This window comes from Thunnus thynnus, chromosome 22 (assembly GCF_963924715.1).
Source record: "Thunnus thynnus chromosome 22, fThuThy2.1, whole genome shotgun sequence".
Taxonomy (NCBI): Eukaryota; Metazoa; Chordata; class Actinopteri; order Scombriformes; family Scombridae; genus Thunnus; species Thunnus thynnus.
In genome coordinates this window covers 26,175,191-26,191,265 of record NC_089538.1, presented here as the reverse complement: position 1 = coordinate 26,191,265, position 16,075 = coordinate 26,175,191, and the positions used below count along the sequence as shown (strand labels likewise).

At 37.7% G+C, this 16,075-nt stretch overlaps 2 protein-coding genes across 5 annotated transcripts in view; one reads left to right on the top strand and one right to left on the bottom strand.

Moving 5' to 3' along the window:
• Window positions 1-2,761, top strand: part of LOC137174884 (zinc finger protein ZFP2-like) — a 46,464-nt gene extending 43,703 nt beyond the window's left edge. For all 4 annotated transcript variants that reach the window (XM_067580398.1, XM_067580395.1, XM_067580394.1 and 1 more), the window contains one exon: window positions 180-2,761. In XM_067580398.1, coding sequence (XP_067436499.1) covers window positions 180-965 — 786 coding nt within the window. In that variant the 3' untranslated portion in view covers window positions 966-2,761. The remainder of the gene's footprint in view (window positions 1-179) is intronic.
• Window positions 2,762-7,909: 5,148 nt separating this feature from the next.
• Window positions 7,910-15,572, bottom strand: LOC137174887 (zinc finger protein 431-like). Its single transcript, XM_067580403.1, has 3 exons — window positions 15,478-15,572; window positions 14,345-14,582; window positions 7,910-12,125 (listed from the first exon to the last, which is right to left on the bottom strand). The coding sequence occupies exons 2-3, from the start codon at window positions 14,531-14,533 to the stop codon at window positions 11,088-11,090; spliced, it is 1,227 nt and encodes a 408-aa protein (XP_067436504.1). The 5' UTR covers window positions 14,534-14,582; window positions 15,478-15,572; the 3' UTR covers window positions 7,910-11,087.
• Window positions 15,573-16,075: the final 503 nt, after the last annotated feature.

Sequence of the window (16,075 nt, the reverse complement as noted above, 5' to 3'; positions counted from 1 at the left end):
AAGCTGCCTCTTAGTGAAACTTCCTTGAATAAATAAAGGTCGAAAAAATATTTGAGTCCAACTTGAACACTGTGGGTTATGTTCCCAAGACATGATCTTAATGTTATTTATGGTTTTAGATCACTCACTCCACCATGTCACTTCACTTACTCTTTCTGTGTGTTTGTCTGTTGCCATAGAAACAAACAGGAAGAAAGGGAGTCAAACATCACCGCTGTCAGCACTGTGACAAAGCCTTCACCACATCAACATATTTAAAGATTCATCAGAGAGTTCACACCGGAGAGAAACTTCACAGCTGTGACCAGTGTGGGCAAGACTTCAATACAAGAAGTGCCTTAAAAAAACACCAGCGCATTCACACTGGAGTGAAACCGTACAGATGTGAGCACTGTGGGAAAACTTTCACTACAAACGGTACTCTACAAATCCACCAGCGCATTCACACTGGAGAGAAACCGTACAGGTGTGAGCAATGTGGGAAAACTTTCACTACAGACAGTCAACTAAAAATCCACCAACGCATTCACACTGGAGAGAAACCGTACAGGTGTGAGAAATGTGGGAAAACATTTGCCTATGGAGATTCCCTTCAACGCCATCAACGTATTCACACTGGAGAGAAACCATTCAAGTGTGAGCACTGTGGGAAAACTTTTACTGATGACAGTACTCTAAAACGCCACCAACACATTCACACTGGAGAAAAACCGTACTGGTGTGAGCAATGTGGGAAAACTTTCATCAGGGTCAGTGAACTAAAAATCCACCAACGCATTCACACAGGAGAGAAACCGTACTGGTGTGATCAATGTGGGAAAGCTTTCACTCAAGACATTCATCTAAAAATCCACCAACGCATCCACACAGGAGAGAAACCATATAGTTGTGAGCAATGTGGGAAAACGTTTACTTGGAGGCATTCCCTAAAAATCCACCAACGCAGTCACTCAGCATCGTGTTGAAGGCAGGTCAGCGGTGTCCCCCTGCCTCCTCTCCGTGTCTTAAAGTTATAGTGTGGGACTTCTACATGTAAATTAACGTCTGTTACACTCAAGCCATTGCCAAACAAGCTCACACAGATAAATCTCTGTATTTGACTGTATTTGACAGTATACAGAGTTTTTAAATCTGGTGTTGGTGGCGACATTCTTGCACTGGCTCAATAATGCAGACTGCGAATGCTGTATGGGAAGAGCATGTACACCAGAGACTTCTGCCAGCTGAGCTGGCTAACTTCTGGTTAGCTCTCTGCTAATTTGAATAAAAATAATTTCATTGTGCGGTTCTTCTAGATTTTCCTAATGTTATTGTACTGCATGGATCAAATTCTGATGAGATCAGAAATGGTTCTTTTCACAGCGGTTGTGTGATGCTCAAAACAATTTGTCCACCGTTTTACAGCTGCAATAGTAGAGGCGGAGTAGACTACGGCGGAACCTAAAATGTAAGCGCGGATCGACAGTGTTTTTGTAATTACTCTCACTGCCAGAAGGGGGAGACAGAAGTTCTGTACTGCAGGTTTAATAACTGCGTTGTTCTGTCTTGAGCTCCTCTACAAACTGAGGGCTACGAACAGTAACTTCAGAATCAGCGTGTACGCTATCAGCAGCGCATGTGGCTGAATGTAAAACTCAATGACTAACTGTTTCTTGCAGAAATGCACTTTGGAAGTTGTAGTTAACTTCTAGCCTGAAAGATTTTTTACTTTTCATTTTTGAGTTTCATGTTGAGTTTGAATGAATTGTGTTGAATGAATATGTAAATGACTCTTTAGATCTACAGAGTTCCACATTTTGAATTATTTTAGAAATCAGTGGATTTAAATATAACCCACATTAATGTTAGCTTTTGTCCTTTGCTATTATCAGCAGCTGAATTATTGTTTTTGTCCCACAAATATACACATTTCTGAAATGTGTCCAACAAAACAGGGGAGGACTTGGGGAGATTTTTATGAAGAGTCAAGAGTCATAATGTCAGTAAAAACAGCAGATACATGTTTGTGAGATTTCTTTATTCAACATTAAACGGTGCTGCTAGCTAACCCGCTAAAGTAGGCCTTGAGTTTAAAGCCTTTCTGCTAACATTTTCTTGTCCAATATTGCTATTAAATTCAATATAATGTTAATAAATGTCACTGAGGTATAGTCCTGAATAGATACTGATGAGGGGGCAGTTTGATCATGAACAAAGCAGCCAAAGCAGATCGATTGCAGGCAACAAGTTGGTTTGGTGTGAATGTGACAGAGGTAATGATTCCACTTGCCATTACTGGGCAATTCTTACTGTTATTACTGTAAATTAAATGTATTATTGGTCCTTTCCATTTTAATATTATGTTATTTACTATTTTATTTTGTTAGTCTTGTAATAATGTATTATTATTAGTTTACCGTTGGGACTGGTGTGTTATGTGTAACATGAGTGCCCCCTGCTGGCCCCAAACTCCATTACCAGTCTGTGGTTTCCTGTCCCTGTGGAAGGTTGATGTGTATAAACTCAGTTGAAAACACTATAAGAAGTTAGTTTTCGTTGGTAAAAGTGTATTTCATGTACTCCTGATGACCACAGCAAATGCTTTTCCTGATGATTAATTTTAATTTGTGTTGTGCTTGCTTGATATTAGCTTCAAAGTAAATCTTCCACTATTTCTTTCATTGTTTCAGTGTTTTGTAGACTTTATTACCACGAAACTGACTGTGAGAGACCTGATATCATTTAGTTACCAGAATAAATGGCTGGTTAGAGCCAAACGTGACAGTTTGTGCCTCATTCATTGCATTTTACAGTAGAGTGTTGTGAGTAGAGATGTCTAGTCTTTCATTTTATTGCGCCACTGCAGACCCCAACGGTCAGTTTGAAGAATGAAGTCTCTTCCAAGAAGACAGTACTTGAAAGTCTCATGCCCACTTTAACTGATCCTCCTCTTTCTGGAGCATTTTTTTAATGGATCATTGCCTTGCAGTGCTCCATAATACAGCAGAAAAGACTCCAGTGGAAACTAGGAGAATAGCAGTAAACAGTAAAAACTACAATTTTGAAGCCAGGGCTCGGGATTGAAAGCCTGATATAATAGAATGCATGATTTTATGCTGTGAGGGTCAACTCTGAGCTCAATGTATTATGAAGAAATTGATGATTTGAGTAGTGAGAAAAATGTTGGGTCTCTAAACATTATTTGAAGAAAGAGAGAGCCAAGATTCACATCATTTTAAACCTGTCTGTCTCTCTCAAGCAGCAACCTCCGGGGCTGAAAAATGAAGCCAAAAACTGCAGTTCCTTGAATGACCACTTGAGGCTCCAAAAGCGAGTCAATCCCCATAGACCCCCATGTTAAAATGCAGAACTTTACAGCAGAAATAAACATGTTTACAGTCTGGTACAAACAACGGTTTTGGTCTCTGTAGCTAATTTCCTCTTTCATGACAACTGTGCGGGGGGTGAATTTTTTTATAACTCACCGGTTTAAATTTTATTAAGCCGTATAGTTCTGCATAATGAAGGACATGGCTGCTTTGAGTGACAGGTCTGCCAGCCGCTAGGTGGCTTGTTTCAGCCGTTCGGCCCCGCCTCTTTGCCCATTTTTGATTGATTGGCTGGGAGTTGGGCAGCGTCACGCACTGCCAAGATGGTGACGGCCGGAGCGGCTCGCTTTGAGCTTCAAAACCGCTCTTCAGAAACCAACGGGTGACATCACGGTAACTACGTCCATATTTTTATACAGTCTATGGTCTCTCACCTGCAGTGGCGGATCTAGAACGTTTACAAGGGGTAGTTAAGAGGTTTCGGCAGGGTGGCATCAAGCAGCAAAAACCGCAGTTCCTTGAACGGCCACTTGAGGCTCCAAAAGCGAGTCAATCCCCATAGACCCCCATGTTAAAATGCAGAACTTTACAGCAGAAATAAACATGTTTACAGCCTGGTACAAACAACGGTTTTGGTCTCTTTAGCTAATTTCCCCGTTCTTGACAACTGTACAGGCAGTGAATTATTTTATATAAGTCACCCATTTAAATTTTCTAAAAGGCTTAAAGCTGTGAATAATCAAGGCATGGTGGGTGCTGTCACAGGTAAGTTGCTACCATGACAACAACGAGTATAGCCGTCGCTATTTCAGTGTGTTGTTAGCTCATGAAAGTTAATTGTAACATTTTGGTTGCCTAAAAAAGTCTTGTTCAGCGTTTGGTTGTACTACCTTCTTATCCAAATATGATCACTTCCCGCCCCCAAAATCCAAGATGGCGACGGTCAAAATGCAAACTCCAGGCTTCAAAATGGGAGTCCACAAACCAATGAGTGACATCATGGTTATTTTTTTTACAGTCTATTGTACACACGCACACAATTTAAATTGCATACTTTTGGTTCATGTGCTCCATAATACAGCAGCAATGTCCCCAGTGGAAACCAGGAAAATAGTCAAAACTACAATTTTGAATTCAGGGTTCAATCAATCAATCAATCAATCAATCAATCAATCAATTACAGAACAAAAGTCATCTCATGGCAGTTTTCACATACAGCAGGTCAAGACCGAACTCTTTAATTTAGAGACCCAACAAGCATTTGGCGACAGCGGTTGAAAGCCTTATATAATAGAATGCATGACTTTATGTTGTAACGGTGGTGGGATTCAGAATAACGGTTTTAATGGGGATATTTGTTTCCATAAGGATCTCAGTGTCCTTAATGTGGCGACAAAGTTTACTACAGAGCTGAGGTTGAACTTCCAAAATTAAAAAAAAAAAAAAATCCACCCTAAATGTAAGCCGAATGCATTAACAGCCAAAATTATAACAAATTGCAAATTAAAAAGCAATGGAGTAAAATTTACCTGTGGCAGTTTTTCCAATTGTACGTTAATTAATGCTAATTTCCTAAAATTATGTTGTGAAGCACATCCTACTGTTAATTAATTATTAAAAACACGGCCATTTATACCTAAAACCACCACTTGATATATGAAATGCATTTATTTCCACGCGGTTCGTGTTTAAACGTTTTTGCTCGGTTGCTAGGCAACGGCATCAGTTGGAGTGTGTGATCAAGTGCCAAATGTGTCAATTCATAATTAAATTCTAAAAAAAAAAAAAAAATCAGATGAAAATGAGCTGCAAAAAAACTTCCAAATGCAGGAAAGTTGTCTGCTTAGAGTGTTTGAGGGATTCAGTTGACTCACAAATGTTCACTGGCTGTAAAACTTAGTTTTAGTTAATTGATTATGCTATGATTTTTGTTTTGCTATGTTACTGTTTATTGTTTAAAGGCTATATGAATATTGTTTTATGTTTTATTGTGATACAACATTGAATCAAAGCAGATTTAATGTGGATTTTTTATTCTGGTCTATCATTCTGAAAACATCTCTACAGTCATCTAGATTTATTACAATTATAAAAATATAAAATACATCGTCTGTTTTACTCATAAAATGTAGCTCTGAACAGTAACTACAGCTGTGAAATGAATGTGGTGCAGTAGAGGTTTATGGATCTGAGTCTAAACCTGCTTACCGTCTCTGCTGCGGATCAATCACGTCTCTCATCACCAAATACACAATCAATCAATGACTCTGCATCATTCATTTCAGTCATTCACAAGCTGAAGCCTTGTTTACCAGCTTCTCCTGTTTGACTGTTCAGTAATAAATATGTAACTAAATCTGAACGTGTGTTTTCTTGTCCTTTTATCTCAGTCACTTAAACCTTAACACACTTATACACTCACAAAATCACGATTAATAACAGTAATAATTCTAATTGTGTGGCCAACATGTAGGGAGGGTTTTAAGAGCCAAAACTAAATATATAAATACATAAATAATTATATAATTAAATGCTTAAACAAATAAAAAAATAATTGTAACTTAATGCTTAATAAATATATAATTATGTAATAAAATACTTAAATAAATGAATAAATATGTAATTTAATGTTTAATCGTCACCATCAATGAATAACAAATTAAATGAGACATTAAATATAAAGGTTAAATTTGTGTACTCATTTATTCACACATTCAATTATCTATGTATAATTTTATTTATTTATTTATTTATTTATATATACTTGTGTTTATGTGCTGTGATTGGTGGTTGAACTTGGATCCACTGCTGTCGGCTAATTGAAGATGGCAGCAACTGGTGCAGATCTTAATCTACAGTGGCGGATATGTTGGCTGTAGCTGAACAGATGTGTTCTGAAGCTGTATTAACGATCCGAGATCCTGCTGGGTCTGAAATACTCTTCGTTCACCAATCAGACGCTTTAAACGCACAACATGTAATTTCAGCTGCTAGACATCTCAATCAGAACAACGACAACAGATGGAGTGTGATGACGGTGTGAAGTAGCAAGGGATCATGGGAGTTGTTGTCTTCGTTGTTAAATAACCCAGTTTCACCGGGATAGGATTACTCCAGTGTTCATCATTCAGGATGTTTTTACCTGCAGAGGTCTCCTCCTCTCCAGAACAAACGGACCCGGAGATTACAGGTAAAAATACTAATTAAAGCTGTTTCACCTAAAAAATCAGTATTTCTCCGACGATGTTTGGTGACCACCGGACTTCCTGGAGGGGCTGTTAGCTGAGCTGCTGCTAACGTTTGTCCAGTTTATTTCTCTGATAACTTAAGATCCAGACGTCCAACGACTAAAATCCTTCTTCCGGCTAAAAGATATAGTTAAAAACCACCTAAATTTATCATGAAAATGTGGCTTAAAACGGAATAAAAGTCCATTTATAACAGTTTGTGTGGAACAACCACAACGCCGATGTATTATCTTGTATGTGTGTAAGTTACTCTTTGGTAGACGCCATTGTAGCGGACAAACACAGCGCCGCCGTGTGCATCTGGTGCGTGTTTACTCTTTGGTAGAGGAGGTATGACGCCATCGACAGGCGACCAAATGAAACGGTCCGTTACTTTGATTAAATTACAGATTTCTCTGGGTTTGAAAATACACAACTCAACAATATATATAACACAGGTCTAGTTGTTTTTAGACATTTTAATGTAGAATAATTACATATCATACCTGGATAAAAGAAATAAATACAATTATTAATAGATCAATAAAATTAATATACAAAAGAATAAATAAATATGCAAATGTATAAATATATATATATCAATAAATAAATACAATTGTGACAGTTAAGCATTAAATTATATAATTCTTTATTCAAATATTTTATGATATATTTAAGCATTTAATTATATAATTATTTATGCATTTATATATTTAGGTTTGGCCCTTAAAACTTTTCATAACCAAGAGGGCCCATTTCCATATTATTATAATAACTCTAATGAGTTATGTTGATGGATGAATAATTTCTTTTCTTTTTTTTTAAAAACTTTTTATTTTTATTTTGCCCCCCCCCCCCCCCCCCCCCCCCTCCTACTCCCCCTTACATACACATGGTCAGCAAGGGAGGTAAACAGAGGAAGTAGAGAAGAAGAATAAAGTAAAACTGTAAAAACAGTAAGTGGAAGTGGGGCACACCGCTCTTGTTGCAGCTTTTTTCACTCCTTTAGGTCTGTTTAGTATTTCTTTTTTCATATATACAGTCCATTTGTGCCACTGTTGGTTCATTCTTAGGAAATAAGTCAGTCTTTCCATTGAGTACATCAACAATACTCAGCCACTGTTCTGGGCTTGGAGGGTCATTTTTCATCCAGTTCCTTGTTATGGCCTTTTTAATAATTTCATACTTGAATCATGCACAATAATAATTCCACAATAATTCAGTTCTGGCTGCTCTCTGCAGTAGAGAGAGTTTGTTGGATGTTTGGATGTTCTAAAGAAATAAATGTCAGAACCAAGAAACAAGGAATAATTTCATTGGTGAGTAAATATCTCACAACAATCTACTGCAAAGTCTGGTGAGAATGAGGCACAAACCGTCACTTTTGGCTGTAACCAGCTGTTTATTCTGATAATAAAATGATATCAGGTCTCACACAGTCAGTTTCATGGTAACAAAACCCAGAAAACTCTAAAATAAACACAGGAATATTTGAGGCACATAACAAGAAACAGCAGACTGGTAATTTGGGGCCAGCAGAGGGCGCTCATGTTACACACAACACAGCAGTCCCAGCACTAAACTAATAATAACAATAGTACATTATTACAAGACTAACATAATATGGTGACCGATAATACAGTTAATTGACAGTAATAACAAGAATTGGTTGGTAATGGCAAATGTAACATTCACACCAAACCAACTTGTTGCCTGTAATCATTACTGTCCCCTCATTACTATAACTCAATGACACTTAATAACAATATATTGAATTTAATAGCCATACTGAAGAAGAACATCACCAGAGGCAATTGTGGCTCTTAAAGCAGAACTTTTAAATCATGATTGGCAGGAAGTTCATGTAGAAGATACTAATCAATCATAAAATACATTTTTAAATACATTCTTGAAACTTTATGATCGACATTGTCCACTGAAAGAGTGTACCATGGTTAACAAAGGGTTTGGAAAAAGCTTGTAAAAAGAAAAATAGGCTCTATATTATCAAGCATCGAACAAAGGAAAAGGAGGACAAGTACAAAAAGTATAAAAACAGACTGACATCTATTATGAGATTGCAACAAAAAGACTGTTCTGATCAATTGTTGCAAAAACATAAAAATAATATTAAGGCTACCTGGAAAGTGCTTAATGACATGATTAACAATTGTAGTGAAAAAGACAATTCAGTTATTGAAAATATAGAGGAAATTGTTAACGAGTTGAATGATTTTTTTTTGTTAATGTAGGAACAAACTTGGCAAAAGGAAATTAACCTTCCTACAGATGAAGACAATAATCTTGATTTTGCGTTTGACAACAACAATACAATGTTCCTTGGTGGAGTTTGTGAGAGTGATGTGTTCAGAAAGTTTAAGAATAAAAAAAAAATCCACTGATAATAACAATATTAATATGTGACTCATAAAAGAAGTAACTGACTGTGTCCTCGAGCCATTTACTTATATATGTAATCAATCTCTTCAAACAGGTATTTTTCCCTATAAAATGAAAGTGGCTCCAATTTATAAAAATGGTGACAAACATATTGTATCAAACTACAGACTAAAATACACAAAAAACTATTTGTAAATAGACTTGATGACTTTATTGAGAAATATAAGTTACTGAGTTTAGGGTTTAGGAGCAAGCGATCAACATCTTTAGCAGTGATGATTTTGTGGAAAATATAGCAACAGCAGTAGATAAGAAACAACACACTATAGGTGTATTTATTGATTTACATAAAGCGTTTGACACAATAGATCATTACTTACTTCTGCAGAAATTGAAACACTATGGTATAAGAGGTGTCACACAACACTGGTTAAGTTAACTAATAGGTTTCAATATGTAAAAGTTAATAATACTGAATCACAGTTTAGAAGAGTGGCCTGTGGTGTTCCACAAGGTTCGGCATTGGGAAGTTATTTATACTTTATTTGATTGATATTTGTACAATTTCTAATAAGTTGGAATTTGTTATGTTTGCTGATGATACAAGTTTAGTTTGTTCAGGGGAGGACATGAAAGACTTATTGAAAACAGTTGAAAGGGAATTGATAATGTTAAAAAAAAAATGGTTTGACATTAATAAGTTATCACTCAATGAAAATAAAACTAAATTTATGGTGTTCAGTGGAATCAGAGTTAACTGTGAAATAAAACTGAATTTAATTGGAGTTGAACTTGATAGAGTTTATGAAACAAAATTCTTGGGAGTGATTATAGATCATAAACTCTGCTGGAAGCCACATATAGAATATATCAAATGGAAATTATCTAAATCTGTTGCTATTCTTTACAAAACAAGGGATCTGTTGAATAAGAAATGTTTGAATATATTGTAATGTTCACTTATATATATGTATATATGTCATATTGTGTTGAGGTCTGGGGAAATGTATATAAAACAAATATAGACTCTATAATTAAACTCCAGAAAGGAGCTATTAGAATAATAGATAAAGCTCGCTACCGTGAATCCACTAATCCATTATTCATAGGGTCCTGCATTTCAAAATCTTTAGATATTGTGTATTTAAAAACACTGGAATTACTTTTACGAGTTAGGAATAAAAGCCTTCCTATTTGTATTCAACATTTTTTTTAAGTTAAGAGAAGGAAATTATAATCTAAGAGGACTGTGTATCTTTGACATATGTAAAATGAGAACCAATGTAAAATTCACATGTGTCTCAGTTTTGGGAGTCAAACTATGGAATGATCTTAGTGATGAATTAAAATTGTGTAACTCTCTGTTGAGTTTCAAAAAAGCCTTAAAATGTAAAATAATAAAGGATTATGACGTAAAATTATAAAGATGTAAAATAATTAGTTTTACAATTTAGAGTAAATTTTCTTTTTTTTCATACTGCTAATATTCTGGGTTATCTTTTGGATTGTATAGGATAGGTTAAAAAAAAAAAAGCCTTGAGCTTCAGCCTGTTCCCTTCTCAGTCACTGATTGTGGGATTTTTTTTGTGTGTGAAATGGACTGGTATAAACATGTATGATGATGTTTTTGTTAGTTGCATACCCACACAAAACTTTTTGTTCCTTATTATGTATGACCGAAATCAACTATTTATTCACAGTTTTATTGAGAATCCATAAAAATAAGCAAAATTACCTAAAGCTGAGAGCTAAATTAGCACTATAGAGTTACAAGGTGCGAAGAGCTATTTCAGACGTACCTGGTTCCAGAAGTAAAAGTTCCATTCATTTTTACCATAGACAATGCTATGTAACACATTTTACTTAGTTACTTAACCAGTTGTTAGTTGTACTTCTACAACTCAGATCAACATGAAACTCAAAAATTAAAAGTAAAAAAACACTCAGAGTAGAAGTTAACTACAACTCCCAAGGTGCATTTCTGCAAGAAACAGCCATTTGACAAACAGTCACGTGGCTTAAAATTCAGTCACGTGTGCCGCTAATGACATCAGTGCTGATTCTAAAGTTACTGTTCTTAGCCCTCAGTTTGTTAAGAAGCTCAGGATAGAACAACACATAGAGGAAGCAGGGTGACTCCTCTAAAACATGTTCAACACGATGCTGAGTGACTGCGTTGGTGGCTTCTTAGGTAGCGCGCCAAAGTAAAAGTTTTGCCACATTGCTCACACCTATACGGTTTCTCTCCAGTGTGAATGTGTTGGTGGGTTTTTAGGGTACTCACTTGAGCAAACATTTGCCCACATTGCTCACACCTATACGGTTTCTCTCCAGTGTGAATGCGTTGGTGGGTTTTTAGGGTACTTACGTGAGCAAACATTTGCCCACATTGCTCACACCTATACGGTTTCTCTCCAGTGTGACTGCGTTGGTGTTTTTTAAGGTCACCATTTGCAGCGAAAGTTTTGTCACATTGCTCACACCTATACGGTTTCTCTCCAGTGTGAATGCGTTGGTGTTTTTTAAGGTCACCATTTGCAGCGAAAGGTTTTCCACATTGGTCACAGCTAAATGGTTTCTCCCCAGTGTGACTTAATATGTGCTGTTTTAGACTACTCAGTGATGAAAAAGCTTTCCCACATTGGCCACACATGTACGGTTTCTCTCCAGTGTGACCACGTTGGTGCCTTCTTAGATCAGCTTCTCTAGCGAACCTTTTTCCACATTGGCCACAACTATACTGTTTCTCCACAATGTGAATACGTTTGTGGTTTGTCAGATGACTTGCTCTAGTGAAAGCTTTCCCACATTGGTCACAGCTGTACGGTTTCTCTCCAGTGTGAATGCGTTTGTGTTCTTTAAGGGCACCGTTTGTACTGAAATTTAGCCCACACTGGTCACAGCTGTACGGTCTCTCTCCAGTGTGAATGCGTTGGTGTTTTTTTAGATCACCCTTTGCAGTGAAAGTTTTCCCACATTGGTCACAGCTGTACGGTTTCTCTCCAGTGTGAATACGTTGGTGGCATTTTAGACTACCATCTGTACTAAAAGCTTTCCCACATTGGTCACAACTGTGAAGTTTCTCTGATGTGTGCGCTCTCTCATGGATCTTTAAATATGTTGATGTGGTGAAGGCTTTGTCACAGTGCTGACAGCGGTGATGTTTGACTCCCTTTCTTCCTGTTTGTTTCTATGGCAACAGACAAACACAGAGAAAGATGAGAATAAGTGAGATGACATGGTGGAACAAGTGATTTAAAACCATAAAAAACATTAGATGATGTCTGGAACACCACCCACAGTGTTAAGATAAACTAACTTTCACTGTATCATGCTACATTATCTTCTGTGAGCAAATGATTATTCCCAGAAAGACACTTACATTTTCCAAATTACCCAAAATTACTCAAATAATAAGCCCTTGGTCAGTAAGTCCCTCAAGAACAATCTAAATCAGAAAAAGCTGAAGTTGTTGAAAAAGGAAATAAAGCTGGCCAACATGCAGTTTAAAGACAATGTAGCTGTTCTCCTGCCTAATCTGACCAGTGATGACATGTATAGCCGCATGTCATCATTCATCCGCTGGCTGTTGAGGTCCAGCAAACGATGTGGGCTTCATAGATAATTGGCAGACTTTCTGGGGAAGACCTGGTCTGATTAGGAGAGACGGCATACATCCCACTCTGGATGGAGCTGCTCTCATATCTAGAAATATGGCCAAGTTTATTAGTAGACCAAAACCATGACAACCCAGAGTTGAGACCAGGAGGCAGAGCTGCAGTCCTACACACTTCTCTGTGCTTCCATTAGAGCTGTTACCCACCCAAAACCACATAGAGACTGTGTCTGTCCCCCAAAACCACATAGAGACTGTGTCTGTCCCCAAAACCACATAGAGACTGTGTCTGTCCCCCAAAACCACATAGAGACTGTGTCTGTCCCCCAAAACCAGAGACTGTGTCTGTCCCCTGACCACTTAAATCAATTAAATCCAAAGTAAACAGAAGAGGATTCATTCATAAAAATCAAATAAAAATTAACTCCACTACTGCAATAGTACAACAAAACAGGAGAATTAAATGTGGACTCTTTAACATTAGATCTCTGTCATCTAAAGCTGTCTTAGTAAACAATATAATCTCAGATTATTTTATTGATTTATTTTGTTTTACTGAAACCTGGCTGTCATGAAGAATATGTTAGCCTAAATTAATCCACCCCCCCCCCCCCCCCCCCCCCAGTCATATTAATACTCACATTCCTCGAGACACCAGCCGAGGAGGTGGACTCAAGCCTAATTATCAACTGTAGTAATTTCTGCACTGCAATTGCTTTACAATTTTATGAGGGAATTATGAGTTATTATTGTGCACAACTCCAACATGACATTATTTGTCCAGTGACATAACTCATATTAGAGTAGGTATAATAATAGGAAAATAGTCCTCCTTGTTGGCCACACAAGAGAGGTCAATTAGAATTACAATTGTTATTAATCTTAATTATGATTTTGCAAGGGTATAAGGTCTTTCACATTTATTACTAATACTACAGCTACAGGTACTAAACACTACAACATTTTACAAACAAGACACATGAGGGAAAAGGAAACGGGTGCACAAGGCTGTGGCTAGTGAATGGTTTGAATGCATGATGCAGAGTTATCTATTGTGTCACTGGTATGAGAGACCTGATAAACAGATGAGATGACTGTTACCGGAGAAGCAGTGAGTCAAATCAACGGTACAAACAACTTGGTGAATGAATTTGCATCATTCTTGCATCAGACATACTGTTGAATGCACAGATTTCCTGCTCCAGCTTCAGCCCTTCTCCTCACACTCAGGCTGTGAAACGTCTGCTCTCAGATTTCAGCTCTGCTCTTGAACTTTTTGTGCAAAATCCCCCAACCAATAGAATGCCAGGTGTAGTGTTGACCAATTAATAATCCCTTTGCTTTACTTCTTAGAGCGTCCCGTACGGGTAGTTACTCTTTAACATCCAGTCCCGCCTTCTTTATTATATGCACTTCTCTTGCTTTATTCATAACTTTTGGAATAAAACAACAGTTTCTATGCCAGTGCCCAACTTTTTCCTTTTAGTATAACAGCTACATATAATAGTAGCCGTAGAGGAGAAAACGGCGTCACCTTTCCTGACTTTGTTCATATTACTCACAACAAGGAGGAACCAGAAAACACTAAGACCTTTTTGTAGTTTTTACTACTATCTTTACTATGTAGGCGAAAAACTCAGTGAACACAAAGCCTGGAAGTGTTTTAATTTCCTTTTTTCAGCCTTTCTCTCCAACAACAGAATGAACAGATGATACACGGATCCACGAGACTCGTCCTCGTGTCTTTAGTCTTGTTATGAAGCCGGTTTTATCATGAAGTCATGAACACTGACCTGTTTATCGGTGGTAGCAGAGGATGAGCCTGGTTCTTCCCTTTTAACAGGGCTGATGGTGTGGTGCTCTGGGTTCTGGTTCTCCATTCCGCTCTTGTAGTGGTCCTGGTCTATGAAATCCAGCAGGTCTCCTCTCTGACTGATGGACTGTTCTCCTCCTGTCGGGTGGCAACCAGTGTTGAGTTGCATTACTGCCACCCACTATGTTGTTGGAGTGTGAACCAGAGTTTTCTGTCCCCTTAAACAAACAAACAAGAAACAGGACTGGGTCAGAACCTTGTGTATGGCTGGACTGTGTTTGTTACAGGGATAGTCAGTGGTAGTGTCTATAATGTGAATTCCTGGATATTAAACGTTCATCTGGAGGCTGCGGTGGAAATTATAAATGAATGTTTGGACATCATTGGGTGCTAATTCAGAAGGCTCATCTCCACCCAGTTACTGCAGTTACAGCGAGCGAGTTAACAAAATTGGGCAGTTTAGTTGTCCTGCTACTGCAGTAATTACGGTAGCCTTCAGGGACTTCATCAGCTTTGACTAGGCTGCTGTAATTACTGTAGTAGGAGTGCAACTGACTTTAAACGGCTGAAGGCTTCCCCACAGTGAAGACGCCCTGGTTAAGGGCGCTGTGGTTGTATGTAGCCTAACTGTTTATCTGAGTTTGCCACGTTTCTTAATATCTGCAAATTCTTGTAAACTCAACTGCTGGCTGAGACAAACCAGCCCCTCCTCTCTACCAGCTGCAGTGAATCATATCAGCAGCAGTGGGAGGAGGAGGAGGAGGAAGAAGACCTCATACTGACTGATGTATGTGTTCTTCATTCAAAAACACTGGTGTATATATTTAGCTGAATGAGTGTGTGTTCATGTAACTTTGCAGACTAAAAACCAGAAGACTGAAAACATCAAAGTAACCAGTTAGCCTCTTAGCTTCAGCTCCGTTAGCATTAGCTCCTTTAAAACTACCGTCTAACTTTGAATTCTTTCAAACTCAGCTCGAACAAAAAGTCAAGAAACAAACATTCAAGTTAACAGTAAATTAAAGCTCAAGCTAATGCTAAAGCTACCGCTAACAGTTAGATGTCCGGAGCTAACAGAAAACAGACACTTTAATGTGTTAGGTGTGTTTTTACCTGCCGCTTAATAGTTGAGAAATAAGCTCATCTGTTCGCACAACAACAACACAATCAACCCGCCGTCAGTCCGAGAAAACGACGAACCAACGAGACTTCCGGTTATCTTTATAAGTTTTCAGTTACTGAGATAAACTCGCCCTCTTAACGGCCAGGAGGGGAACAACAGGCGGCGTGTTTTTAGGTTTTTGTAATTATTTTTGCAGCCAAAAGTGTTTGATTCTGCAGCGGCTTTTCTCAAAAATTCCGATGCAATTTGTGATGTTTTATGTGCTCTCTTTGCTGTAAAATTGAGTGAAGTTTTGTTGTAGCCTATAGAAGAGAAGTTGTAAACATAAGGTTAAACTATTCCCTCTCACACACCCATATCGCTTACACTCCTACTAATGGAGAGTCACTATGAATCACTTTGTTGGATAAAAAGCATCCTGTATATCATAGAATAACCATATTTCAGTGCTACATGAGAACATGAGAACCAAATCTATAAATAAGAAAACACTGAACTTGAGTTCCATGTATTAGCCTTTATTAAATAAACTTTCAACCTCAAGGCAGCACTCAGCTTCAATTGATAATGATAAAACCACAAACTAAG

Excerpts from the sequence above, each read along its gene's own strand:
- LOC137174887 (XM_067580403.1), bottom strand. The coding sequence starts at position 14,533 with ATGCAACTCAACACTGGTTGCCACCCGACAGGAGGAGAACAGTCCATC. Across the intron at positions 12,126-14,344 it reads CTGCTACCACCGATAAACAG|AAACAAACAGGAAGAAAGGG; the intron begins GTCAGTGTTCAT and ends CTGTTGCCATAG.